This window comes from Thermothelomyces heterothallicus (assembly GCF_042370625.1).
Source record: "Thermothelomyces heterothallicus CBS 202.75 unplaced genomic scaffold P884_scaffold_13, whole genome shotgun sequence".
Lineage (NCBI taxonomy): Eukaryota > Fungi > Ascomycota > Sordariomycetes > Sordariales > Chaetomiaceae > Thermothelomyces > Thermothelomyces heterothallicus.
In genome coordinates, this window is record NW_027192574.1 from 757,357 (window position 1) to 783,181 (window position 25,825).

Below are 25,825 nucleotides of genomic sequence, written 5' to 3' on the forward strand. Positions count from 1 at the left end.
ATCTCATAACAATGTGCTCGACCGACATCTTTCTCGGTCTTCTCGCCGTCATTTTCCCACCCGTGTCAGGTCAGTTTACCCCGCATTCCGGGCTGGTGCGCGTAGCAGTCGAAACCATCATCAGCTGAAGCTCACAATCCTCCTCCGTGCAATCAGTCTGGGTAAAGCGCGGCCTCTGCTCTGCCGACTCCATCATCAACATCCTCCTCTGCGTTCTTGGATACGTACGTCCTCGCCCGCCTTCTCTCTTTGTTGCTCACATCATCCCCTTCTTAACCGCTCCCCCCGCGTTTGCATGCTTCAGCTAACACCGGACCCCCTCCCAGATCCCGGGCCTCCTCCATGCCTGGTACATCATCGCCAAGTACCCTGAACCGCCCTACGACTATGAGTACCAGAACATTCCGCATGACCCGGAACACGGCCGCATCTACGTCTTCGTGCACAACGGCGGCCACGGCCAGCCGCACACCCAAGGCTACCAGCCGCAGGAGGCCGCTCACGCCGAGGCTCCCAAGCCGCAGGGCCACATGAACTACGGCACCGCGGGCGCGGCTGCTGCGCCCCAGTTCCAGCCCCCGTATCAGCACCAGCCACAGGAGCAGGGCACTGCCAGCGCTGCTGGTACCGCTGCCGGGCCGAGCGACGCCGATGCGCCGCCGCCGAGCTACGCCCAGGTTGTCGCGGGGGATTACAAGGTCCAGACGCATGACTAGAATGGTGTGAATGGGCTATGCTCTCTGACTACCCAGTATCGTGGCAGCATTGCAGCGGGCGGCGTTTTCCGCTCCGTTTTTTGTTGCGACCGGGGGTGGCCTCGCCGTGATACATAGTGAATTGGGATGGATCCGTGGGAATGGATCGTTTGCTTGTCCTGTCTGTTTGTTTGCGTATGGATTTAATCGGTGTTTCAAGGCGGGTATGGTGTTTGTTTGGCCGATATTGGATGTTGGATGGCTTTGATGTTAGCTCATGTATGTACCACCGTCATGTGGTGACCGCCCCGCTATTCTGTTGATCATGCGGTTTGTTCATTGTGTCATTATACAAACCACGAGGTCTCCAGGACTCGCATCATGTAAAGTGTCATATGCCTTTCTATCACCGTCAAGACATGACTAAAGCGATTTACCGAGAACAGCCTCCCGATTGACAAGGGCAAAAACATTGCGACCAGATACAATTTAGGTCGTTAAACTAGGTTCACGAAGCATGAGTAACCGATCGAGTTCAGAGCGTATGAGGAATATAGACGGACAAGTTGGCACCGAACTAGGAGGTGATGTTTGCGATCCACCGTGAGTTGAATGTAGACCATATCAAAATACGACGCTCCGGTAAGCGGCCTCCCCACCGATGATCTTGCTCCTCAATACTTGATGCCATCATGAAACCTCAGCACTCCACATCTCCCCCGTCGTTGTGACCTCCAGCTGGAGCGTCGCCGTCGGCCTCGTCCTCGCAGTCGTATATGCTCTTCGCCGGACGGTCATTTGGAACAGGTTCCTTGAAGTGGAACATCAGCTCTTGGGGTAAGAAGACGTAAAAGCTCGGGCGGGCCTGGGTCACGTATTTGATGAACTTGAGCCCAACGTTAAGTGTGCAAACTCCAATGGTCAACTTCATACCCACCACCAGCAGGTGGAGGATGTCCTCTTCAAGGACAAATTCGCTTTCTTTGTCAGCCTCCGGAGGGATGGTCGCCGCCATCGTGTTGTCCCACCCATCACGCACAATCACTGGGCGGGCGATAATAGTGCCGCAAGGCTGGATATCAGAATAGCCGGTGAGATGTTGGTTAATGGCCTTGTACTTTGCCCGAATGGCATCTGTTGGGAGCTTGATGGCGAGGACCTCGAAGGTGAATTCGGCCGTGTCGGTGACGAACCATTCGCTGTTGGTTGGAAACCGGTCGGCTCCCATCAGAATCGAGATCGTAGCTGCGTGGCTCACTTTAGCCTGCTTTGGATCTGGCAATGCCTTCTCAAAGTAGTTATCAACGCCTGAGGAGCCGCCATTTTGGCTGACATACAGCACCCTGAGTGCGGCATTGAACTGGCCGGGAAGACGTCGTAGCAGTTTTGTCGCGGCCGGGATTTCTTCCAGCGCCCTTAAGCACACCCTTTGCGCATTCTTGATGTCGTCGGCATACTCGGGGCACACGTCGTGGAGATCGACGTACTTGAGAAAATTGAGGACCACGTCGACACCCATGAAGAACTGGTCGGTTTCAGGGCCAGTCAGGGCGGGAAGGTGTTCAGATCTGATCATGTCAGCGGCAATAAACGACGGCAAGTGCGCGTCGGGAAGCTCACACATAACCAGCGGCAACGCCCGTGAAGTCGACGTCCCAGTGTTCTGGATAGTTCGGGTTGTAAAACCGTGGGTTTCGGTTGCCGTCCCCGCCGCGCTGAATCACATCGTCAGCGGTCATTTCGCGAATGGAGTTCTTGGTAGCATCCTCAAGAATATCGTCTCCGATGGTACGGGTGCTTTGAAACTGTCGAACAGAGGCGTCAATGCCTCCCAGGAGGAGGTATCTGGAGAAGAGATACTCGCGCTCTGAGTTGAGCCGGCGGCGGGCACGGTACCGCTGGATGCACTCCTCAATGCGATCAACGAAAGGGCGATGCGGTGGGTAAATGACATCCCTCTCTTCGTTGTACTCGGCCGGAGTCATGGGCGGATCGCAGTAGAATTCTAGTATTTGTAAGCTGGTACGACCGACCAGAACGGGAGACACACAGCCTCGCTGTAGGTCTTGAAACTTACCCTCAAATCCAGTGCCACGTTTCTTCGCTCCGGCGCTACGCTTCTTGTTCTTCTTCTTCTTCTTTCCATCCTGGGATGCGTCGGCTTCTACTCTGACATCTTGGGTGTCCTCGAGCCGTGACTGCTCGTCGGCTGGAGCATTTCTCTGCGAGCACCCCATGGGTAAGCCGAAGTCCGAAGATGAAGCCATTTTCGAGTGCTGCCGAAAGAAAAAAAGTCAGTGTTTTACACGAATGGGCTTTGTGGCTGGAAATGCACTTTACGGAGCTCTATATCGCTCATTCGGAAAGCACGCGAACAGGGGTTTTGTATACTAGAGTTGGCAAATGGGTGGAAAGAAAGACAGGCGGGAAGCTAATAAGTGCTAGAATAGAGGGGGCAAGGCTTGAAGGTTTACAGCCTTGCTGTTTGGAGCATCTTTCTGCTGTTTGTAATTCCCATGAGGTGGCTTCAAGATCGGAACCTGAGCAAATCAGATAAATGAACCAGTATGGAACTTTATTCAGCATGGCGCGGGAAAGAAACAGTTCAGGAAGCAGGCAAGTGCAAACGGGCACCCGCGGAATGGGCACCCGCGGTTTGAGAGGGGGTTGACCACTTGAGAGGACCGGTCTCTACGAGCCGTAGGCACATCTTACGAGGGGATAAGTAGGCCCTCTTTAGGTAGCCTACCATTCTTAGGTAGTGATATGACGAGCAGCTTCCACGGTTCAGCTTTCGACTGGGTGGTTGCCCTGAGGCTCAAGAGCGGATGTCCATCGGGCCGCTTTGCCACTTCGCATCGGGTTGGCGGCGGCGGCCGTCGCCGCAATACGCACGAAAACTGCACTTTCCAGGATGTAATTCTGTTGGTGCTTTAGAATAGCAAGCGAGGCTCAAACCGCCAGGAGGCGTAAATGGCCAGTTGTCACTGGAACAGCTCGGCCACGCTTGCGATTCAGCTCGGAACCCCGCAGCCTGGGAGATAAACCAACCGTGTCAATCTTGGGACCTACGCGCAGCGCCGTTTCAGGGGTGCCATTGACCGGAATGGTAATTGATTATTGGGTGATGCGGGATATGCTGCTGACACCATGTTGGCAGCCGGTAGGCTTAGGCTTTGTTTGCCAGCGAGGAGGGGGTGAACCTGGCAGGCCGACAAAGGAATTAGGACTGAGAGACGGGACGGGACGATCTGTCCATGTCAGATGCTGTGGATGAACATGATTTCCTGCTGCTCGTGATGGCAGCGCAGTTGCCAACATTCCTTGGATTTCGCCATCTGATATGGTCGTGGTTATGTTCCCAGTTTGGCAAGCGGCCAGGGAATGATATGCAGGTCTCCGTGGTTGGAGGTCAGCTTGACGCGTGATGATTGATGGAACGGCAATGGGCAATCCCCGCGAGTACCCTGCCGCTCAGCCCGAATGCGCCTCGTTTGTGCGACCTGATTGGCCTGAAGTTGGACTCCCGAGCATCTGGGCGCCAGCGGGGCGATCCGCCATTTGCGACTCCGCAAGTTTCTCAATTCCTAATCCTTTAATCTTGACTGCTCTCGCGGCGTGCTGTCGGTAGAAAATGCCATGGTTTCCGTTGTACGGACACGTTCTCTCTTTGTCTCGGATACCCACTCACGATACCTGACGACAAGCCAACACGTCATTTGCCGTGCGCCCATGCAGATGCAACCGTCGCCTGTGGCCCAATCCCAACTCCCCACTAGAAGTATAAGTATCCACGGAGTCGGCCCCGGCTTCCTGCATCCCCAACGCCTTATTACAGGACGGGGGTCCGGCTGCAGCCACGACCGACAGTATGGCCACGAGCAGAGAACTTCCAAACCACGCTGATCTTCAACCATACAACCACGCGGTGGCAGGGCAGTAAGTGCGCGATCAAGGGGATCCGCCCATTCAGGCTCAAGTGCTAATGCGCCGCGCAGTGATGGAACACTTTCCGACATCGACGGCGAGCTGTTCATCAAGCCATGCGTACAGCAGGAGATCGACTTTTACGAAAAGACCTTCCGGGACCATCCCGAATTTGCCTCGGTGATGCCGCTGTTTTTCGGGACGCTTTCGCTTAACGATGCGACCGATATCAATTCGCTGAACGAGCAACTCCCTGCGGTTTCCGATCACATGAGCCAGGGCTTGAAGGAAGAGGCGGTAAAGATGGCGAAGGAGGCAGTGGCCGAGGCAGCAGCCGAAATAGCCGACGAACCGGTAGACATCGCATGGAAGCCGAAGAAGAACAGGAGAATAACGACCAACAAGTCAGTGGTTCTACAGAACACTGCCCACGGTTTCAAGAAACCCAACATCCTCGACGCGAAGCTCGGTCGGCGTCTGTGGGCCGATGACGCACCATTGGAGAAGCGGAGGCGGTTCGACGAAATCAGCAGGCTGACAACCAACGGGTCTCATGGATTTCGCATCGCGGGCATGCGCGTTTACAAGGGGTCCGACAACCCGGAGGAACTCGACGCTAACGGCTTCAAGGTCTACAACAAGGATTATGGCAGGTTTCAGGTCAACAAGGATAATATCGTCCAGGAGATGGCCAAGTTCATCTTCAACGACCGGGCGGGCATCGACAGAGACCTGGGACGAGCGGTCGCCCAGGCATTTCTTGAGGACCTGAAACGGGTAGAGGAAGTCTTGGCCAACTCTGAAACCAGGATGTACTCTGCCAGCTTGCTGTTCACGTTTGAGGGAGATGGCGAGGCACTCCGTGCTGCCATTGAGGAGAACAATGCCCTCGTTGATAAGGCAAACGCTCTGGAGGAGGATGACGGAATCATCGTTCAGGGACGCAAGGAGCTCGATGCCGGGAAACTTAACGGGATTATGGTTAGCCAGCAAGACATGGGCACAGTCGATATAAACGCGGTCTCCGGTGCCATTGAAGGAGACGTCAAGGTTGTCGAACTGATGGGCAACGTCGCTTCCGATGGCGAGGATGTCGACGACGACGACGGCTTCTCCACCCTACCGCGAATCTACTCTCTCAAGCTCATCGATTTCGCTCATGCTGAGTGGGTGCCCGGTCAGGGGCCCGACGAGAATAGTTTGCTCGGCGTTCGGAGCCTTATCAAAATATTCGAGGAGTTGGCTCAGTAAGGGATAGACGGACTAGTCAGGCTTTTTTGTTTGGTTTTGGGCAGTGATCAATTGCGTTTCGCACGAAAAGAATAAAGAGAGGGGGATAAACATCGTTACGAGTCCATGACCTTTATGACGCAGTGGACTTAGAGGTGCGGAGGATTTTTTTTCTCAATACCCCAAGGTTGGCGTTGGTTTCTTGATTTCGTCAGTAGCTAGCCGGGCATCTCCCTATTTTATTGATCATCTGCATTTCAATGACCTGCCTCTCGAGACGTGGGAAATGGTTCTCAGATTTGATATGATCTCTTCTCAACTTGAACTTTCATGGAGCGTTCTTCAGGTGTTTACCTTAGCTCCAACAGCTAGGTCCTAGGTACCTGAGGAACTATGGTTGGATCGACTAGGTTTTCCTGGTACGGTCTACGAAGAAGTGTTGTTGACTTTCAAGATCCAGCCGCTGCCGGGCACCCCGCGATACGGTGTTTACAAATCCTACGCTATTCCCACTGAACTTGTTACGCTATGCCCCACCTTTTTGCCTGCCGGCGCAACCCAAACCTCCCGTGCAGCAATCCAGACTTAAGCTCAGAGCTGCTGGAGCTCGATCCGAGGCCCATCCGACGCTGAGCACACGGCACCGCAGATGAGGTCGTCGACATGTCTATCCCAGGCCTGGGCCAGATTCCTCCACAGGTCGGTATCCTTTTGCTATCGAATTCTCCGACTCGTTTCTTGACCAATTCCGACCACTTCCGATCAAAAACCATGAGAGAGCGCCGCTAACTGACTTCGAAGCAACCAGCGACTCCCACAACTCGAACAATAACACTCCGGCCCTTCTGGGAATGGCGGTTTGAAGTGCCCCGGAGCTCCACATCCCATGCGGGCGCGACCGTTCGGCTCACCAGTGGCACGGCTGAGCGCGACGGTACCGAGCTAGCCTTGAATCACACCTACACCTTCCCTCGCAATACCAAGTCCAAGCTCCTCACATACACGGGGGCCACCCTCGAAGTCAGCGGCGAATGCGTCGACCGAGTTGCGCAGTACAACACCCCAGAGGATTCGCCCCAGCTGCCGGTACTCAACCTCCACTTTGCGCTGCAGGAGTTGCGGAGCGCAGCCGCCGCCAACAACAACAACAATAACAACAACAACACCATCATCATCAACCACAGCACCGGTGGTTACAATGATAAACATGGGGACGGTGGCGGGTCCAAGCCCCCCGGTCCGAGGGTCATGATCTGCGGTGAAAAGGACAGCGGCAAGACGACGATGGCGCGGACGCTGGCCGCGCTAGCGACGCGCGTCGGCGGACAGCCGCTCGTGGCCAGCGTCGATCCGCGCGAGGGCATGCTCGCGCTATCCGGGACGGTCAGCGCTGCCGTGTTCGGCACCATCATGGACGTGGAGGACCCCGCGGCAGGGTTTGGCGTCAGTGGCACGCCGAGCAGCGGGCCAAGCGCCGTGCCCGTGAAGCTGCCGATGGTGTACTACTTTGGGAGGGAGAGGGTTGATGAGGATGTGCGGTTGTGGAAGCAACTGGTGGGGAAGCTGGGAAGCTCGGTGAGGGCCAAGCTGGAGGCGGACGAGGTGGTACGGGAGGCTGGCTTAGTGCTGGATACCCCTCCGGCAAGCGTGGCGAAAGGAGATCTGGAAGTTCTGGAGCATCTCGTGAAGGAATTTGACGGTGCGCTTCCAGATCCCAGGCCCCGACCCTTGGATGGCAGCGGCTGACTGTTGATAGTGAATATCGTGGTCGTTTTGGGCTCGCCTGGCATTCATGGCGAGCTACAGCGTCGCCTAGAGTCTCAAAAGACGGTATACGGAGAAAGCATCGCTCTTATTTCGCTCGAAAAGTCCGATGGCGTGGCAGGGAGAGATAAAGACTCCATGAAGTTTACTTTCGACGCGGCCATCAAGGAGTACTTTTTCGGGGACGCCAAACGGACATTGAGCCCGTTCACGCAGTCTGTCAGCTTTGACGACGTGACCATCTTCAAGTCGCCAGACGGTATGGCTTTCGTGCCCACAGCAACGATATACAGAACCCTCTCGAGGAGGCTGACAGCATCCCAGATCCGTACAACGACCAGGCGATGCTCGAGCGGGCGGATATCTCGGCGGAGATGTCACACTGGACACTCGCCGTTATGAACGCGTCGCCGAGCGACCCTCCAGAAGCGATTCAGCAGGCACCGGTCATTGGATTTGTGGCCATCGCAGACGTGGACGAGGACAGACGTCGGCTCAAGATCCTCTCCCCTGTTAGCGGCCGGCTGGGAAACAGGCCAATGGTGTGGGGTCGCTGGCCGGAGCCGTATATCAATCTGCTGGGTTGACTCGATAAACTTCCTTCCTCCCTTACACTGTCTTACACTGTTTAATCTTCACTTGTATATTTCTTGTACTTTTTGGTTTCACATCGCTGGTGCGGTGCTACGAAAGGCCTTTTTTTTGGCCAGCGCTCTAAGATCGGGAAGAATGCTGAGGTTTCAAGACGGCCTACGAAATGCAACTGGTACACTACAGTAATGGATGTAGTTAATCCGGAGAGTTTGTTCCAGACGTCAAAGTTCCCTGCATGAGGTTCCACCCGGGACCGGGCCTCGTGGTTTTCGCATCGCTGAGAGCCTCATTTCTCAGATAGAGTGACGAGATCTATGGTTGCAATGCCCAATTAATGGAAATGTGACTTGACAATCCCATCCCAGGGGGTTTTCCGAGTCCGGTCCATCCAATTTTGTACATCTCAATCTGAACTCCCCGGCTCACGGCAACAAACTCTAAAGTTTGTCCAAAAGATCGGGTCGCTTACTTTGCTCAAACGGGTTAACCACCCCTTCGGTTGATCAGGCGAGCAGCGGGGATGCATTGGCCTGGGCTGCGTCGCGCATTTTTTGTGCTTCAGCACGGTCTCGGCGGCGGCGCACGGATTGAGGCCTGGCCAATAACCACAGGCCGGCGCACTAAAAATGGGCACTCTAAAAGTCAGGTCGAGTTTCAATGTCTGGGACGAAGACAGCTGATACGACACACAAGATGAGATGTACGAGATCCACAAGATCGACCCCACGAAAGCGAAGCGCTGGCCAGCTCGGGTGATCGATCACCTGGTTGCCTGGCACGTAAGGTCAAGATAACTAACTATTCCCGGTGGAGCGGCCTCTGAACCAAACCGCCCTGTTTCCGCTCTGTCGTTGGTCTTGACCCGTTCGCGAAATGAACCACGTCGAGGCGGGCGGCAATCCTGTCGATTTGGAAGAGACCACAGACAGCAAGCAGCATGGAGTAACGTTAACTAGTGGTAGATATCAAAAACAGGAGGAATGGCATTCTCCGCAATGGCGGACTGCATCAGCTCACACTCATCCGGTCAGAGGCGGAAAACAAGGCAGCCACAAATGGTCCGCCCTCACACCTCGGCCCGCGTGTTTTTTTTTTTTTTTTCTGCGTCGGTTGGTGCCCTGCATGACCCGTCACCGCCAACCGGGTTTGTGACGTGGACGACAGCCCACATCGCTCCGCAAGCGATTTCACAACAGGGCAAGAATGGCAAATGGTTGCTGTGTCTGCTCGCCTGAGGCGCCTAGTTGGCTCGCACACCCCAACATGGCCAATCTGGGGCATCCCGCCTGATCATGCCGATCCTTCCCGCACCCCAGCCGCGGCCTAACCTTCCGACCTCGCCTATTGAACGAGTCCTGCAAGATGAACTAACACAAGCCCTGTTTCCTTTTTTTTATATGTGGCCTGTCGCCTCGCCCCTGCTTGTTTGTCGGTTTGGGCATTCCCAACGGTCCTTTCCGCACTTTTCCTTTTCACCGTCGGCTTCCGGTGTCACGCATGAAAGAGGGAAGGGTCCCGGATGTCAACTCCTGTCATCGAGCCAGTAGACGAACGCTTGGACAAAGCCACACTCACGCCCCTCGGGCTTCCTCCTCGGTCTGCTCCCGTACAACGGTGCCCGCTTGCGGCAAGCCTCCGCAGACCGCCGTGACAAACCTCCGCCGTCATGCACCGACGCCTTGTGGACGATTCATGGAACGGTAGGCGAGACTGATCGTCTCGCCACTTAGCCGAAGAGATATACCACGGATTGCCATGACGGTCCCCAGATGGATGTCTCTGGGGATGGGTCTCCGTTACCTCCTTGATGGAACGACCTCTTTTGAGACGCTGTCGGTCGTGACACGGCACCATGCGAGGACCGACGGCGAGTCGCGCATGATTCGGACCTTGTTAATCTTGTCATTGACCTTCGCCTCTATCAGTGTCATGTCGACACTGTTCGCCCTGTACTGGTTTGTGAGGATGAGACGGGGATTCCGCCACGAGCACGTACCAGCCTATTTCCCTTAATCCCCCCCCCCTTTTTTTTTTTTCTCTTTTTCATCATGACCACCATCGTGACTAATACGCCCGGGCAGGTTGATATTGCTCCTGATCAAGGGCGATTTCGTCAAGTCAACGGTCCTCCTGGTATATGCAATAGTCAGCTTTGCCAGGGGCAACGTCCGCCCCTCCTCGGCCTTCTGTCAGGTCAGCGGTTTTGCCCTCGCTGTCGGCGTCGAGGCCTCGGACGTTGCTGTCTTGCTCATCGCCCTGCATTCTGCCATGTACATTCTTCGGCCAAGGTCGGGACTGTACCCATATCGTCACTTCGCTTATCTCGCCTTCTACCTCTTCCCTATCGTTGCTGCCTGCTTGACCTTCATCGCCGGTAACGGGTATGGGGACATGGGCCCCTATTGCTACATTCGGACGGATCAGCGCTGGGCCCGGCTGGCACTCAGTTGGGCGCCGCGATACGCCATCTGTGCCGCCATTGTCCTCATCTATCTTTTCATCTACTTCTATATTCGGAGGAGGATGGGGGATTTTGGGAGGAGGCACTCCGAGGCCACCCAGCCGCGGTTCCCGAGCGAGTCGGCCGGAGCAATCTCGATGCCGCGTTTCCGCTACAACGGGCTTCTCCCCTCCTCCTCGTCTTCCCGGCCCACCTCGACAACTGACACCATCTCGGCAGTCAAAGACCAGCTCCGGTCCCCATCATCTATTGGCCCCACGCTGTCCGTCAGTGCAAGTGCCAGAACGAGTGCGGAGGCCCCCCGTAGAAGGCCCGTCAAGTGGAACTGGACTGTGTTTGCCTATGATCAACTTCCCGGAAGTAGTCGGCCCTCAGCAGACGACACCTACGATCTAACTTCGCCGAGCTCGCCGGGCCATTTATTGATCCCGCCCTCGCCGGCATACAGCAATCGCCGCAACACCGTCCCGAGCGACCACGTCTTATCGGGTTCGTACCCCGGTGGCAGCAGCAGCAGCAGCAGCAGCAGCAACAACAACAACAGTAACAGCAGCAGCCGCCGCATATCTCTTCCCCCCTCCCTCCCACAGCATACCGACGATGGCCGAGCCGAAGTGGATGTCGACACCTCAGATTCGTCTCCGATGCTTCCAGTTCCGGCAGCGTCGCTGCCGCCGCCGCCGTCGTCATCCCACTTCACGGCATCCATCACCCCGGCCGACCGGGACCCGGACCCGGACCCGGCCCCGGATCCGATCCCATCGAAACAGCTCAACAACAAGAGGACGGTCCGCCAGCTCCGAGCCCTCTTCGTCTACCCGCTGGCCTACATCGTCGTCTGGCTCTTCCCCTTCGTGTCGCACGTCATGGGCTACGACGACGACTCGATCCGCTACCGGGGGCAGGGGACGCCGCACTGGCTGTTCGTCGTCAGCACCATCAGCCTCGGCGTGCAGGGCGCCGTGGACTGCACGCTCTTCCTCCTGCGGGAGACGCCGTGGCGGCACGTGTCGGCCGGGGCCAAAGGGGGCTTCTGGGCCGCGCTGGGCCGGAGGTGGAGCTGGAATCTCCGGAGGGTCACGTGGTGGTGCGGGCGCGGATGGGGCTGGAAAGGGTCCTCTGCCGACGGGGTCGGCAGGACGCGGGAGGAGATGCTGGTGGACGGGCGGCTGGCGAGGGAGAGGAGGGAGGAGGAGGTGGCGGTTGAGCGGGAGAGGAGGAGGAGGAGGAGGACGAGGAGGAGGGAGTGGTGGGATGTGTATGTCGAGAGGGATGGCATCCTCGATGGTAATGACGGTTTGGATGATGTTGATGATGGAGAGGGGCAGGTCGAGGTTCCGCAGGAGATTGGGTGATGCGATGATGCTTAAACGGAGCACGCGGTTTCTTTTTTTTTTTTTTTTTTTTTTTATCGTGATTTACTACTCCGTCTTAAAAGGGGGGGATTGGTTGCGTCATACCCGGGTTTTGCATAGACGGGCGTTTACGGGCTGTATCGGAGATACCTTCTGCGGATTTTGGATTCTTGGGGCACACACACTACAATCTCGGCATCTAGAGTGATTCTTTACCATGTACATACAATACTCCATATTGTCTAACATGCCGCGAGGGACGAACTTCAGTTAGCGTACAGCAGCTCTTCGGGGAATATATCGCGCGGGAGGCAGCGTGTCGTCGATCGTACTCGGCGGACTCGAAAAACCTGCCGACGCGTGGATGGCCGTCACGTGTGATTTTCTGCGATCGTCGGCTTGGCGGTGACCGATCACATGGCGCAGGACGGCTTAGGAAACAACCAAACGACGATTCTCGTGTTATTGCCCCTGAAGGAACTTGACAAACACCTGGGCCACGAAGACACCGTCGTGGTGGTCACCGTTCCGTGTCTTGGCGCTCTGGTACAACTCGTCCGTGAACAGTCCCGATTGGTGTCGTAGCTCGAGAAGCTCATCCATGATATCCTCGGTGAATTCTGGATGTCCCTGGACAGTGATGACGCGCCCGGGGATAATGAAACCCTGATTCTCGCACTTCTCGGTCGAAGCCAGCAGCTCGGCACCCGGGGGCACACTGAAGACCTGGTCACGGTGCATCTGTTGGATTTTCTGTGTGTTTTTGTGTGTCAGTGTGCATGTGTGTGTGTGTGTGTGTGGGCGCGCACACACACGAACACACGAACACACGTCTTCTTAGCATCTCACCATCGCTGCTTGCTAATCGCAGTCTCCGGAGGAGAGAATTATGCACAGTACACAGTACGGGGAGGGGACCTACCAGCGTCTCGCGCCCCCCAAACAACTCCTTCCCCTTCTCCGTCAGGGTTGTCTCCACCACGCTGACCTCCCACCCCTTGTCGTTGCGCGCCACCAACGCCCCCAGTGCGCGTGCCACAATCTGGTGGCCGAAGCAGACGCCGACCACCTTGACTGGGCGGTCTTGGCGCAGGAGCGCCTTGCGCACGTACTCGACGAGGGTCACGATCCAGTCGTCGTTGTCGAACGCGTTGTACTTGGAGCCGGTGATCAGGATGGCATCGACCTCGTCCAGGTCCGGGTAGGCCGAGGACGGGTTGTGCACCACGTCGTGGCCGGTCAGGGTGAGCACCGACTCGAGCGGGGCCGGGGAGACGGCACGGGCGAAGAGGTGGCGGAACACGCCGAGGTAGCCTTTGTAGCGCTCGTTGGCAGCTGGCACCGGGGTGTCGGCCTCGAGGATTGCGAGGCGGAGCGGCATGGTATTAATTTTCCTGTTTCTTTTTTGTGCTTTTTCTTTTTTTCTAGGCTGCCAGGAAAGAGCGTGTCTCAGTGATTGTAAAGAAAGGGAGAAATTGGGGGAGGGCGGGGGGGTGGCGGGGAAGGAGCGGGATGGCCGTGAGTTGAACTCGGTCTTGAAGCGATCGGACAAACCTCGGGCTGATACGTTCGTCAATTTGAGATGATCTGTTTCACGTACATATAAGTGCGGGATTGAGGTTTGAGATCTGAACTTGGATACGCAATAACTACAAAGCGGTTGGGGTTCATAGCAGCCCCGAAGCCGGTCGGCGGGGGCCTTTATGTTAGTGCTCGGCTCCGATAACGTGAGCGAGGCGGCCCACCGTCCCCTCTCGGCAGAGAGCGGAGTTCGGAATTCACGGTCAGCGTCGGGTTCAGTCCAAGAGTCGGCTGCCAAGAACCGTTGGGTTAGCTGCAGGCAGCGGCTGCAGGGTTCCTGTGGCGTTGCCTTCGCCGAGTTCCTGAACTCCGGGAAGCGGCAGTGACGTGCAGAACGCCCTGCGTTGTCGAGGCGCCAGTGGGAACAGTGCATCCGTCCCTCGCAATGTTCAATTTGGTTCTTGCGGAAAACACGCTAATTCTAAGATAAAGAAGGGCAAAAGAACCAAAGGAAACCAAAAAGGCGACACCTACCCAAACTCCTTTTTTATTGTTTTTTTTTTTTCTTTCTCAATTCTTCCAGAGACGTCCAATAATTTCTGGTTGGTAGTACGCTCGCCGCTCTACACTCATCCTCATATCGAATCCTGGAACGACTTCCAGGTACATACTATATATATCAAACACAGACATGGCCCCTACTCGAGCCTCACTGAAAGGCTTTCTGGCAACCGCCAAGAAGGCTTTGGTCTCCCCTCCAACGCAAAGACCGAACCCTCTGACCTTGGTTGTCGGCAATGAGTCAGCCGGTGAGCAGTGCTTGGGATAGCCGGGCCATACATACATCCTTAAACGGGGCGAATACTGACGGGGCCACAGACCTCGACTCGATCTGCTCGGCCCTCCTCCTTGCCTACTTCCGCACACACACTCCGCCTCACGCTCTGCACATCCCCGTTTCCAACCTCCCCCGAGCAGACCTCGCACTTCGCACAGAGCTCAACGCGGTTCTCGGGCCAGCCGGCCTCAAGCCGGACGACCTGATCACCCTCACAGATCTTCCACGAGATGGGCTCAGGCCGGAGGACACCCGCTGGCTCCTCGTCGACCACAATGTCTTGACTGGCGACCTGGCCAAATCCTTCTCCGGCCGCGTAGTGGGCTGCATCGACCACCACGAAGACGAGGGAGCCGTCCCGCACGATCTGCCGTCAGATCAGCCGCGCATCATCGAAAAATGCGGTAGCTGCATGAGCCTCGTCCTCGAGCACTGCAAGTCCACGTGGGACGCCCTCTCGAACCTCCCTTGCGAAGGAGAGGCCGAGGGCGGCGGCAGCACCCCGGCAGCCGAATGTGACGCGCACCTCGCCCGCGTCGCCCTCGCGCCCATCCTCATCGACACCGCCAACCTGACGTCCAAGGACAAGACGACCGACCGCGATGTGCGCGCGGCCGAGCTCGCCGAGTCGAAGCTCCTGCCCGGCTTGCGCACGTTATCATCATCACCATCATCTCCCTCATCCTCCTCGGAGCCATACGCCCGCCAGACCTACCACGACACCCTCGCCGCGCTCAAGGAGCAGATCGTCGGGCTCTCGTACCGCGACGTCCTGCGCAAGGACTACAAGCGCTGGACCGAGGGCCCGTTGGCTCTGGGCGTGTCGACCGTCGTGCACGGGTTCGAGTACGTATTCGCCCGCGTCGGCGACCAGAGCCGCGAGGCCTTCCTGGCCGCGTTGAAGGACTGGGCCAGCGAAGAGGAGCAGAAGCTCGACATCGCGGCCGTCATGACCGTGTCGCGGCCCGGCGGCGTGTTCACGAGGGAGCTGCTGGTCTGGGGTCTGAACGAGAAGGGGGTGGAGGCGGTCGGGCGGTTTCAGAAGAAGTTTGGCGGAAGCCTCGGGCTGGAGACTTGGAGAGGGGGCGAGCTGGACGGCGGCGGCGAGGGCGAGGCCGAATGGAGGCTCTGTTGGAGGCAGAAGGGGGTTTCTCATAGCCGGAAGCAGGTGGCACCGATGCTCAGGGAGGCGATGAGGGAGTCGGCGAGGTTGTGATGGGATGTAAGACTTTGGCTCATCATTTTTTTATCAAGTTTGGGAGCAGTTTGTGAGCGAAGCTAATTTAAATGATTGTTTTCAATGCTGAGGTATATTTTGTGGCCTATTACAGGCTCCCAGTGTTATTCGAGAAGTGTCGTAAGAGTACAAATGTGCTGTTGATACACGTATTGTTACACGCCATTCGCAGCCGCGCCCACTAACCACCGAGCTCAGCCAAGGATGGTGTTTTTGGGGCCCGGTTTTGCCGGCACTGCGATATGGAACCCGTCTTACCGAGACAGGTGTATGGAGAAGTAGCACGCTAAGAAGGGTGCGGAACATTGGTTGGCACCTGTCCACTCTCAACCTGTCGCCTGAAGACGCAGGGGACGAGACTGATCACAATGCTTTTCACCGTATTTCTCCTGTTGTTTCTTTTCTCCCGCTGTATTGAATTTCGAACCAAAGCGAGGTTGTAAAGGTTGATTAAGCGGATTGGTTCAACAGAACTGCGGTCGATGACTGGAGCTGCGTGCCAACGGAGCGTTTATCCGCCCAGACAATGAACCTGTGAATCTCTCTGTGAGGGGGGCTGCGAATTGGCAGCTCATCGCCACACCACGGTGCTGCTCGAGCAGTTGACCAGTTCACCGAACTTCCCCTTCCGTCACTGACGTTGAGACATTGGCAAACAGCCGACGATGAGAACTTCACGGCATGACCTAGCCGTGTGGTCTATGGAGGGTTCAGGATGATGACGATGCCGGCGGAGTCTCTGAAGCAGGCTGAGCTGTCTTGGGAGCAGGCTTGGTCGACGATCCAGCCAGTTTCTCCAGACTTTGTTGCAGTATCCCAGTCCACAGCCCTTCCAGGTCGAGATCGCGGCGTCGGGATTCGGTGAGTAATTGGACGACAATGGTGTTGCCCGTCTGGGGCACACCAAACCCTGTTGGCCTACCCTTCTCGTCCAGGATCTGTACCTCCTTGTGCGAGCCCCCGACCAAGCCGAGATTGACGCACACCCACCCCGTGCTGATACCGTCGTCTCCGCCGCGCATGACTCCGGAATTGCCTAGCAGCTTCGCTTTGCGGGCAAGCCGCCTGAGCTTGATCTTCAGCTCGTTCCGCCCAAGGAGCCCATCGGCCCTCGCCGTGACGCCGCGGCCACGGAGCCACCTGACTAGGCGGTCCGCCGAAACGTGAAGATGACGCTCGCTGCGGGCCGTCCCCAACACCATCAGCAAGCCCGGGCCCAGGGCCGGCGGCGGGTCTATGGCGCGCAGGTCGAGCAGCGACAGGTTGTCCATGCCTAGCTCGTCCGCCACATACTTGAGCAGCGGCTCCATCAGTTTGGGCGAGTTGTCGGGAATCTCGGGCAACGGTGCCGGCTCGCTCACCAGCGTCGGGTGTCTTGGGGGCTCGACCTGGAGATACCACGGCACATCGGAGTTACTCGAGTCGGAGGACGGGCCATTGCCCTGCTCGTCATGGCCGGGCTGCTTCTCAACCCGCTCTTCAATCGATGGACTCCCTAATAGTCGCGGGGTGGGCCGCAAAGTCGAGAATGGCGCGGCAGTGAGCGGGGCGAGCCGTCGGGGTTCCGGTATTGACACCGAGACCCGGGCCTGTGGTCCTGCACCTGCAGTGCGGGCGATAATCGGTCGCAGCGCCGAGAAGATGCAGGAAGAGCAACGGCCGACTCGCAGAACGGACGGACTTGCCATTACTGCTAGCGACATGATGTGAGGGTTGAGGGTTGCTGGCAAAGTTGGGATGTCCCAAGAGCCGCAACAGTCGAAAGTTTTGAACTTGCAGAGCTCGCGAGAGTGCTCCTTGCCATTGGCCGCCAGTGTTGCTCCAGGTTCTTGGCGGTCACTTGCGGTCTAGTAACAACCGGGGTCTCGAGCGCACTCCACTCCTGCTGGTGGGGGCCTGGCAGCTCGTCCAATCAGACGCGCTCTACACAGATTTTTTCTCCCAGGTTCGAACGACGCGAAGTCCCGGCTCATCCTGATAAGATTGAGCGAGGCCAATTTTTGACCTTGCGTTCTCATCCGACTTCTTCGGTCGAGGGAAGAAGCACAGGCGATACTCTTTGATCAACACCTCGAATGAGCTGCTCTCCAACTTCGGCGAGTTGAAAGCAGCCCTTTTTCATGTGCTAGAAGTCGCCGACTTTCCTTTTCTCTTGTTTTATTACAACCACTAGTCTGTTTAATGCATTGAGTTTTGCCTTGCTTCCCAGCAAACTTCCCTCCTTCCGGTGGAAGCCCGCCCCTTTCCCTCATCATCTCTCTTTTCTCGGACGGCGAGGCAGCAGAAACATTGCCACTGCTGCGCGAGTGTGCCCCCCCCCCCCCCCTTCCTCCTCCTCTCAAGATGCTCGTCCGCCCCGGCGCCGCACGACAGACCCTCCCGGTGCGCCATCTCCTCGCATCCACCCCCCTACGACACTCGACGAGAGGCGCGGCCGTCAATTCGCTTCCCAATGTGTCCGAGAGCCGTCGGATCCTGACTACCGGGTCCGACGCGCGCCCATGGAAGAAGAAGTCGTATCGGGCCCTTGTCGGGTTTGAGCGCAACCTGGCCACTGCGCTCGAAGACCACCGGTTTGGCGACGATGTCCCGTTCGAGGGTCTTTCGACCGGATTGGCCTCCCAATACCAGCCGCAAAAGTCACAGCCACCGCTACACATGCTGAGGCCTTTCAATGTCAACTCCACGCTGGTCCTCGCCGAGCCGAAACCGTACCCACCCAAACAACGCCTCAACCCTATGGGTATTCCCGGTGACCTGGAGGAAATGCTCTCGGTATTCGAAGCCTGCGTTCAGGTCGGAAGGCTGGATCGTGCCGCGTTGGTTTTGAAGAGATTCGAGAGGATGAAAACACTGGAGCCGCCCCAGGCAGTGGACCTGCACAATCGATATCTTCAAGGGCGTGTTGCTCAGCTCATGAATGAGCCTTCAAAGGAGAAGGCCGAAGAGGTACACAAGTGGTTCGAACTTCACATTCGGGGTGCTCGACTACCATTCACCCCCATCACCATCGCGTATATGCTCAAAACAACCCTTCTCACATCTGAAGGCTCGACACGGGCGGCTCGGATTGATCGCTACATGAGCATGATGCCTCATCAAAATGCCAATGAACCGCTGGATCTGGGGAACGTCCTGAGCGATGAAGATCTGGAGACCATCGCTGAGGTGTGCCCCGCCTACTATATTCCCGAAGATGCTTCCGGCGCAGCCGAAGCCGAAGCCCTCGAGGACGACGAGAGCACCCATCTGGAGGATACGGAGACCCAAGATGCCGCCCCAAGGAAAGCCTCGAGCGGCACGCCCGAGGTCCGTGAAACTCCTCAGAAGGGCATGGGACTCAAATCTTTGAAGACAGCTCTCTCGCTGCTGTCCGAGCTCCCGGAGGGCTTGGATATTGCATCCCTTCCGCTCTCACAACGGCGCGAAGTTCAGGCTAGGTTAGAAAGGGATTGTGTCGATGCTGCCATTGCTAGGTGGCGGGAAGAGAACGAGCAGCTGATGAGCATGGGCCTCAATACCCAGCTGTCAACCCCCTCCCTAAACTCCAAGTTGTACGACTGGCATCAAGCTCTGGAGGCTCGACTTATCCAAGAGCAAGCCAAGGTTGAGGCCTCCTTGTCGGCGCCTCGGAAGTCGCGAGAAGACATGGAGCGCTGCGTCTACGGACCCCATCTGCTGCAGTCACCCGCAAACCGCCTTGCCGCCGTCGCCATTCTCAGCGCCCTCAGTAGCCTGGCCATGCACGGTGCGGACAAGGGCATCCCGGTCTCTAACATGGTCCAACAGTTGGCCAAGATTGCGGAGGAGGACATTCGAGCCCAGGCCATAGCCAAAAACCTTCCTAAGTCGAAACCACGCAAGCAGAAAAGCGCGCGCCAGCTGATGCGACTCCACGACGCCGCCCCGACTGCGACCACCAAATCGTCACCCACCGCCACCGCCTCCCCAGCTTCCCAGCCCGCCACGAACAGCGAGCCTTCGGAGTTTGCGTCCCGCTGGCCCATAGCCATCAAGGCGAAGTTCGGCGCCGTGATCCTGGGGGCCCTGATGGACACAGCAAAGATCGTGGTCGAGCGGGAGCATCCAGAGACGAAGGAGAAGGTGACTCAGGTTCAACCAGCCTTTACGCACACTGTGCAGCTCAAAAAGGGGAGGAGAGTGGGTGTTATTCAACCCAACCGCTCACTGATCGAGCTCATGAAGCGCGAGCCCAGGGGAGAAGCGTTGGCTCGCCATTTGCCCATGGTTGTTGAGCCCGAGCCGTGGTCCAAGTTCGACAAGGGTGGCTTTATCACGTCGCCGAGCCCTCTTGTCCGTCTGAAGAACCACGAGAAGGATCAGCGCATCTATGCCGAGGCGGCCATCGAGCGGGGGGACATGGAACAGATGATGAGGGGCCTGGACGTGCTCGGGAAGACCGCCTGGAAGATCAACCGTCCCGTATTCGACGTGATGCTGGAGGCCTGGAACACCGGGGAGGAGTTTGCAAACCTGCCGGCGCTGGATCCCAAGATTCCCATCCCTCCGGAACCGGATTCGACCGACGACCCGATGAAGAGGCGCCTGTGGCTCAGGGCGGTGAAAGCTGCTGAGAACGAGAAGTCGGGGCTGCATTCCGTCCGGTGCTTCATGAATTTCCAGCTCGAGATCGCACGGGCCTTCCGGGATCAGACCTTCTATTTCCCGCACAACATCGACTTCCGTGGGCGCGCCTACCCGATACCCACTTATCTCAACCACATGGGTGCCGACAACATGCGCGGTCTGTTGCTCTTCGCAAAGGGCAGGCCTCTCGGGAAATCGGGGCTGGCCTGGCTCAAGGTCCACCTCTCCAACGTCTATGGATTCGACAAGGCTAGTCTCAAGGAGCGTGAAGAGTTCGCGGACCGGAACCTTGAGAACATCTTCGACTCTGCGGACAACCCGCTTACCGGGAAGCGCTGGTGGCTTCAGGCCGAAGACCCTTGGCAGTGCCTCGCCACCTGTTTCGAGTTGAAGGCAGCTCTGTCCTCTCCGGATCCCACCGCTTACGTCTCTCACCTCCCCGTTCACCAGGACGGGACGTGCAACGGCCTGCAGCACTATGCTGCCCTTGGTGGTGATACTTGGGGTGCGCAGCAGGTCAATCTTTTGCCCGGTGACCGCCCTGCCGATGTGTACTCGGCGGTGGCCGAGCTAGTCCAGAAGCAGGTGACGGAGGATCTCGCCAACGGCAACGAGTTTGCCCAGGCCATGGACGGCAAGATTACTAGGAAGGTCGTGAAGCAGACGGTCATGACCAACGTCTACGGAGTTACCTTCGTCGGCGCCAAGAAGCAGGTCCAGAAACAGCTGGACTCGCTGTACCCAGACATCGAGAAGGAAACGGGCCTGAGTTCGGGCGTGCTAGCATCGTACATTGCCGCCAAGGTTTTCATGGCGCTGTCAACGATGTTCCGTGGCGCCCATGACATCCAGAACTGGCTCGGCGAGATCGGAGGCCGCGTGTGCCGTGCCGTGACTCCGGAGCAGCTAGACCGGATTGCCGAAGCTTCGGGCGAGAAGGTCGGGTCTGGCGAGGAGTCCAAGTCGTCCACCAAGAAGAAGGCCAAAGCGTCGTCGAAAGCGGGAGACGAGGATTTGGCCTCTCACTTCCGCAACACCCTCGTGTGGACGACACCGCTGCGGATGCCCGTGGTCCAACCGTACAGGAAGAGCGGCACCCGGCTGATTTCGACTTGCCTGCAGGATCTGGTTCTCACCAACGTGGATCGGGATGATCCCGTGAACCGGCGAAAGCAGCTGCAGGCTTTCCCCCCCAACTTTATTCATTCGCTGGATGCCAGCCACATGATGCTGTCGGCCCTCGAGTGCGACGCCATTGGCCTCACATTTGCCGCCGTGCACGACTCGTTTTGGACGCACGCGGCCGACGTCGATGCCATGAACCGAGTGATCCGCGATGCCTTCATCCGTATCCACCAAGAAGATGTCATTGGGCGCCTCAAGTCCGAGTTCGAAGCACGGTACCGGGGGTCCATCTACCGGGCCAAGATTGATTCCTCGACCGAGGTGGCCAAGAAGATCATCGATTGGCGCAAGAAGAGCCGCATGGGCGCCAAGGATGAACTGCTGCTCGAGCGGCGGCGTCAGATCCTCTTACGCTCACTCGACCCGGAAGAGGTGCGGCAAGGGAAGGAAATGGTCACGCCTGCCAGCATTTTCGAGTCGATGGCGACCCCCGACATGGTGGCTAACGATGTCGACCCCGAAGAGATGCTGTCCGTAGGCGCCGAGGATGAAGACGGAGACGGCCCCGACGGCGAGCCCATCGAAAGGGAAGACGTCAGGAACAAGGTGACGGAGGGCCTGAAGAATTTTGCGGCACACCTGAAGGAGCTCCACGGTACCAACTACTTCGTCATGGAAATGAACAAGCCCAAGAGGAAGAAGGAACGGAGTGGCTCGAAGCCGGTATCGCAGGTCGAGCTCTGGCTGCCGCTGACGTTCCCTGCGATACCCAAGAAGGGCGACTTTGACGTGACCCAGCTCAAGGACAGCAAGTATTTCTTCTCTTGAGCTGATGATATATGGCGCGGCACTGAAGGGAGTCTCTGGCAGGAGAATGTGTTGACAGCTGTACCACTAAAGCCGGGTGCTTGGTTGCTTCCATTGGCATTTTTTTTTGTTGTTGTTGTTTGGCGTGGGTGGCATTGCTGGCGTGGCGTTTGCGATATACAAAGACGGGGTTGATCTTGATGCATGTACGTTATTTAACGTCTGGGGTGGTCGACAACTCCACGATGATGTTGTATACTATGAGGGGGGAGCATGTATAGGAACTCTAATCAGACGTCTCTCTCACTGTACACACACTCAGATCCCGGTCTTTATGAAGGATGCAGGGCCCGGCATGTGCGTCTGCGCCCTGCATGCAGGCGCATCGCCCTCCGGCAAGACTTGCTGCAAGGTACGGAAGCGGCTGTGATTGTTCCTCTCCGTGATTATCACCTTGCAGGACTCTTTGTTCGTCTGACCATGTTCACCTTTTTATCCGCTGCCACACTCGGCTGATCGAGCATCTGCAGCTACTAACGCTGGTCCCTTAACTACCACAACTGAGAAACCCTTAAGGGTCTCCGAGAGAGGAACTTGCTCTACCTCCGAAATTTACCTTTGGCGTTCGCTCAAGGCGGAACTATCGCTTGGGATATATCGGGCCTGGTCAGCCGGAAGTGGCTATGAATGTTCTCGAAGGGGAGGAGGTTGTGATATTCGAAGAATTGCTCCCTTTAACTGCTCTATTCTCGAGATTGTCCCCCTTAAATGACACATAGCTTAGAGAATCTGTTTTCCTCACAAACTACCTAAGCTTTATGCAGCTCACGGTCTCCAAGAGGCGTTCCCCCTCCGGACTGATGGGCAGATATCTGGTAAGAACGCGCCACTACGCAGAAAGAACGAGAAGCCCACGGACCCCATACCAGCACCTCCACACATGCCGGTCACTCCGGCGGTGCTCCCCAATCCAGCTCGGCAGCGCCCGCAGGCCAGGACGAACACCCTCCCGCCCTCACTATCCCCGGGTCCCTCCCGCCGACCTGCTTTAGCGTCGTCGACGGCGCGGTCCAGACGCCGTCTTGCTACACCGCGACCGTCACCAACACAGTCAAGCCTCGTAAGCCGAGGAAGTGAAAACGCCCATCCCAGTCAGTCCAAGGGGGCGAAAGGGAAGAGGGAATGAGAAGTGAGGGGTTTGAGGTCTCCCTTCCTGAGCAGTAGCCCCCCATCTCAGGGCGTGGCAGGATCCGTCGTGTCTTCCCACGGACATACCGTGTGCTTGACTTTCTCCTTTCCTCTCCGCACCAGCCTCGTGTCCCAAGTAGGAGTGTCCGCCGCCCAAGGACCCGGTGATGTGCGCCATGTACATGAAGGTGACGAGCTTTGAAGCGTCGTGCAGCCAAGTCAATCCACAAGAAGGGGGGCAGGGAAGGGAGGAAGGGGGTTTGTCCGCTTCGCTTCACTTCAAAGGAGACGATAGAGTGGGAGAGTAACTGGGGCTGACTGGACTGGTGCGCGCTGCTGCCGCCGCTGCTAAATCCTCAGCACAGACTGCTGTCCACACACGCCAACCGCCACCGCCACCGCCGAGGTGTGCCCTCGCTGCACGACAGGCTGCGTCATCCCTACAGAGACCGTCAATGTCACGACTGGCTGCGAGACGACCACCGGGTTGCCCGAGCCGATGGCCATTGTTACTGCGGCTTAGAGAAGGAAGGGAAAAGAATAACATGAACAGGAAAAGGTTGGAGAGAGGGGGGGGGGGGGAGACGAAGAAAAAATTGCGATCTGGTGGGGAGAGGATTGGTTTGTTTCGGCATCGTACGGGTAGATCCGTACACATGTTCTATTTCAATTTTTTCCTCCTGACAAACATGCGGGTCCAACACATCCAACACTTTCCGTTGTTTGATAATTCCCCATCGTGCTGGTATCTCTACCCTCACTTATATGATAACCTGGCTGGATAGTCAGACCGTACTTCACCGCACCTGAGCCCCCTTGAGCGAGGCGACCTTGCAGACGCCGCCGCTGGCCGTCACCAGCCTGCCCAACCCGGTCCTGCCTTCCAGCGCCTCGACCACGCCGGCGTCGAACGCGACCTCGAGATCGTCCGTGGTGGTGAAGCCGGGCTGGAAGGTCTCCCAGATCTTCTTCTTGGGGTTGAGCACCTTCTCGGGCTCGCCCTCCCAGCCTTCGAAGAAGACGCGCTCGCCGGCCTTGGCGTCGGCTGGCGGGTTGACCAGCTCGACGGGGCCCTTGTGGTCGTCGGCCTCGCCCTCCTTGACGCGGGGCGAGGCGGCGAGGACCATGGCGGCCGACTTGATGCCGCGCATCTTGACGGGCTTCAGGTTGCACACCACCACCACCTTGCGGCCCTGCATCTCCTCGAGCGGGACGAGCCCGTTGAGGCCCGAGCACACGGTCCGCACCACCTGGCCCTCGTACTCGGACGTGTCGTCGGTGCCGGGCGCGTCGCCCATGGCGATGGTCGAGACGTAGAGCGAGTCGGCCTCGGGGTGCTTGATCGCCTTGAGGATGTGGCCGACGCGGAGGTCGATCAGGCAGGGAGACAGCACCGCCGGGGCCGCCGGGGCCGCCGCCTGCTTGGGCGCCCGCTCCTTCTTCTCCTTCTTCTGCTTCTTGGCGGCCGCGCCGGCCTCTCCCGCGACCGCCGCCGCCGCCGCCTTGTCCTTCGCCTCAGCGGCCTTGTCCGCCACCACACCGGCGGCTTCCTTTGTCCGATCCGCGAGCGTCTTCTTGTCTCCATCGGCGCCGACGCCCCCCGCCGCCCCCGCCGCCGCCGCAGCAGCAGCAGCGGCCTTCTCCTTCTTCAGCCGCTCCTTCTCGGCCTTGGGGTCGACGGGCGGCTTGACGTAGAGGATCTCCTCGGCATCGACCTGCACCTTGTCGGCGTCGGCGACGTTGAGGCCGAAGAGCGGGCTGTTCTGGACAAAATCGACGAGGCGGACGATGTTGGGGCGGCCGTTCTGGCCGGTGCGCTGCTCCGGGGTCCACGACTTGACCAGCGGGGCGAGCGACTCGTACAGGGCAATGTCGGCCTTGCTGGGCTTGGTGCCGATGGCGGTGGTGCGGGTCGCGAGGTCGGCATTGAGGGAGTCGAGGAGGGCGTCGGAAGCACCAGCCTTGATGGAGGCGGCCTTGTCGAGCCACGCCTGGATCTCCGACTCCTCGGCGGGGGTGTACTTTTGGGCGTCGAGGGCGGCCATGATGCGCGGGTTGGACAGCGAGATGGCGTTGAGCGGCCGGGACGAGACTTGGCGCAGGGGAGAGACGCTTCGCAGGGCGGCTGCTGGGCGTGCGGCGGCTCGTAGGGAAAACAGTTTGGGCAGATGGTAAGGCGGAACCTCGAAGAAGAAAGACACCGGGTTGTTTGGTTGGTGATTGAATTTTGTTGGCCTAGCGAGGACTTGGGGCTCTCTCTCTCTCTTTCTGTTGATGGTGGGGTTGGAGTCGTCAAACAATTTTGACCCGGCAGGAAATGCGGGGCAAAATTGCGTTTGGGTCAAGACGAGGGGCACTTCTCTCGATCCTTGCTAAGTAAGTTACCGAGTAACTACGGAGTACGAGTCGTAACAGGGATGAAGATGTGGGCCTGTGCGGTGTGCCTTTAACGAGCGGGTCCCTTGCTCGTGACTG

The 25,825-nt window shown here is 57.8% G+C and overlaps 13 protein-coding genes across 13 annotated transcripts; 6 read left to right on the top strand and 7 right to left on the bottom strand.

The window, feature by feature from the left end:
• Positions 1-11: 11 nt before the first annotated feature.
• P884DRAFT_300353 (uncharacterized protein) lies at positions 12-716 on the top strand (the record flags this gene model as incomplete). Its single annotated transcript, XM_069444757.1, has 3 exons — positions 12-69; positions 157-224; positions 327-716. 3 exons carry the CDS (start codon positions 12-14, stop codon positions 714-716), a joined length of 516 nt encoding a protein of 171 aa, XP_069297134.1.
• A 679-nt stretch (positions 717-1,395) lies between these two features.
• On the bottom strand, positions 1,396-2,932 carry P884DRAFT_285539 (Argonaute complex, subunit Arb1; the record flags this gene model as incomplete). Its single annotated transcript, XM_069443774.1, has 3 exons — positions 1,396-2,263; positions 2,316-2,700; positions 2,773-2,932. The coding sequence occupies 3 exons, from the start codon at positions 2,930-2,932 to the stop codon at positions 1,396-1,398; spliced, it is 1,413 nt and encodes a 470-aa protein (XP_069297135.1).
• A 1,634-nt stretch (positions 2,933-4,566) lies between these two features.
• Positions 4,567-5,873, top strand: P884DRAFT_202116 (uncharacterized protein; the record flags this gene model as incomplete). The annotated part of the gene is made up of 2 exons (XM_069438397.1): positions 4,567-4,634; positions 4,694-5,873. 2 exons carry the CDS (start codon positions 4,567-4,569, stop codon positions 5,871-5,873), a joined length of 1,248 nt encoding a protein of 415 aa, XP_069297136.1.
• Positions 5,874-6,428: 555 nt separating this feature from the next.
• On the top strand, positions 6,429-8,461 carry P884DRAFT_285541 (Pre-mRNA cleavage complex II protein Clp1-domain-containing protein). The gene is made up of 4 exons (XM_069443775.1): positions 6,429-6,551; positions 6,654-7,551; positions 7,609-7,875; positions 7,941-8,461. The coding sequence occupies exons 1-4, from the start codon at positions 6,516-6,518 to the stop codon at positions 8,201-8,203; spliced, it is 1,464 nt and encodes a 487-aa protein (XP_069297137.1). The 5' UTR covers positions 6,429-6,515; the 3' UTR covers positions 8,204-8,461.
• Positions 8,462-8,713: 252 nt separating this feature from the next.
• Positions 8,714-9,149, bottom strand: P884DRAFT_278186 (uncharacterized protein; the record flags this gene model as incomplete). Its single annotated transcript, XM_069443161.1, has 3 exons — positions 8,714-8,740; positions 8,776-8,949; positions 9,036-9,149. 3 exons carry the CDS (start codon positions 9,147-9,149, stop codon positions 8,714-8,716), a joined length of 315 nt encoding a protein of 104 aa, XP_069297138.1.
• Positions 9,150-9,780: 631 nt separating this feature from the next.
• On the top strand, positions 9,781-12,258 carry P884DRAFT_225264 (G protein-coupled glucose receptor regulating Gpa2-domain-containing protein). Its single transcript, XM_069439611.1, has 2 exons — positions 9,781-10,198; positions 10,292-12,258. The coding sequence occupies exons 1-2, from the start codon at positions 9,966-9,968 to the stop codon at positions 12,024-12,026; spliced, it is 1,968 nt and encodes a 655-aa protein (XP_069297139.1). The 5' UTR covers positions 9,781-9,965; the 3' UTR covers positions 12,027-12,258.
• Positions 12,259-12,488: 230 nt separating this feature from the next.
• Positions 12,489-13,407, bottom strand: P884DRAFT_300358 (class I glutamine amidotransferase-like protein; the record flags this gene model as incomplete). Its single annotated transcript, XM_069444758.1, has 2 exons — positions 12,489-12,779; positions 12,949-13,407. The coding sequence occupies 2 exons, from the start codon at positions 13,405-13,407 to the stop codon at positions 12,489-12,491; spliced, it is 750 nt and encodes a 249-aa protein (XP_069297140.1).
• A 725-nt stretch (positions 13,408-14,132) lies between these two features.
• P884DRAFT_29573 (uncharacterized protein) lies at positions 14,133-15,642 on the top strand. Its single transcript, XM_069444351.1, has 2 exons — positions 14,133-14,356; positions 14,427-15,642. Exons 1-2 carry the CDS (start codon positions 14,239-14,241, stop codon positions 15,599-15,601), a joined length of 1,293 nt encoding a protein of 430 aa, XP_069297141.1. The 5' UTR covers positions 14,133-14,238; the 3' UTR covers positions 15,602-15,642.
• On the bottom strand, positions 15,642-16,130 carry P884DRAFT_29563 (uncharacterized protein). The gene has a single exon (XM_069444347.1). It carries the CDS (start codon positions 15,926-15,928, stop codon positions 15,683-15,685), a length of 246 nt encoding a protein of 81 aa, XP_069297142.1. The 5' UTR covers positions 15,929-16,130; the 3' UTR covers positions 15,642-15,682.
• A 202-nt stretch (positions 16,131-16,332) lies between these two features.
• P884DRAFT_300360 (uncharacterized protein) lies at positions 16,333-17,310 on the bottom strand (the record flags this gene model as incomplete). Its single annotated transcript, XM_069444759.1, has 1 exon — positions 16,333-17,310. The coding sequence occupies one exon, from the start codon at positions 17,308-17,310 to the stop codon at positions 16,333-16,335; it is 978 nt and encodes a 325-aa protein (XP_069297143.1).
• Positions 17,311-17,660: 350 nt separating this feature from the next.
• P884DRAFT_260471 (uncharacterized protein) lies at positions 17,661-17,936 on the bottom strand. Its single transcript, XM_069441453.1, has one exon. It carries the CDS (start codon positions 17,875-17,877, stop codon positions 17,686-17,688), a length of 192 nt encoding a protein of 63 aa, XP_069297144.1. The 5' UTR covers positions 17,878-17,936; the 3' UTR covers positions 17,661-17,685.
• Positions 17,937-17,959: 23 nt separating this feature from the next.
• On the top strand, positions 17,960-22,502 carry P884DRAFT_260472 (uncharacterized protein). The gene has a single exon (XM_069441454.1). It carries the CDS (start codon positions 17,966-17,968, stop codon positions 22,181-22,183), a length of 4,218 nt encoding a protein of 1,405 aa, XP_069297145.1. The 5' UTR covers positions 17,960-17,965; the 3' UTR covers positions 22,184-22,502.
• A 1,457-nt stretch (positions 22,503-23,959) lies between these two features.
• On the bottom strand, positions 23,960-25,712 carry P884DRAFT_260473 (uncharacterized protein). The gene has a single exon (XM_069441455.1). It carries the CDS (start codon positions 25,393-25,395, stop codon positions 24,148-24,150), a length of 1,248 nt encoding a protein of 415 aa, XP_069297146.1. The 5' UTR covers positions 25,396-25,712; the 3' UTR covers positions 23,960-24,147.
• Between the last annotated feature and the right edge of the window lie 113 nt (positions 25,713-25,825).

Bases quoted from the DNA above. Each gene is read 5' to 3' on its own strand.
- P884DRAFT_285541 (XM_069443775.1), top strand. From the start codon at position 6,516: ATGTCTATCCCAGGCCTGGGCCAGATTCCTCCACAG. The intron at 6,552-6,653 runs GTCGGTATCCTT...CTGACTTCGAAG, and splicing joins TGGGCCAGATTCCTCCACAG to CAACCAGCGACTCCCACAAC. The intron at 7,552-7,608 runs GTGCGCTTCCAG...GACTGTTGATAG, and splicing joins TCTCGTGAAGGAATTTGACG to TGAATATCGTGGTCGTTTTG.
- P884DRAFT_225264 (XM_069439611.1), top strand. From the start codon at position 9,966: ATGACGGTCCCCAGATGGATGTCTCTGGGGATGGGTCTCCGTTACCTC. The intron at 10,199-10,291 runs GCACGTACCAGC...ACGCCCGGGCAG, and splicing joins AGACGGGGATTCCGCCACGA to GTTGATATTGCTCCTGATCA.
- P884DRAFT_29573 (XM_069444351.1), top strand. From the start codon at position 14,239: ATGGCCCCTACTCGAGCCTCACTGAAAGGCTTTCTGGCAACCGCCAAG. The intron at 14,357-14,426 runs GTGAGCAGTGCT...ACGGGGCCACAG, and splicing joins TGTCGGCAATGAGTCAGCCG to ACCTCGACTCGATCTGCTCG.
- P884DRAFT_29563 (XM_069444347.1), bottom strand. From the start codon at position 15,928: ATGTTCCGCACCCTTCTTAGCGTGCTACTTCTCCATACACCTGTCTCG.
- P884DRAFT_260471 (XM_069441453.1), bottom strand. From the start codon at position 17,877: ATGATGAGGGAAAGGGGCGGGCTTCCACCGGAAGGAGGGAAGTTTGCT.
- P884DRAFT_260472 (XM_069441454.1), top strand. From the start codon at position 17,966: ATGCTCGTCCGCCCCGGCGCCGCACGACAGACCCTCCCGGTGCGCCAT.
- P884DRAFT_260473 (XM_069441455.1), bottom strand. From the start codon at position 25,395: ATGGCCGCCCTCGACGCCCAAAAGTACACCCCCGCCGAGGAGTCGGAG.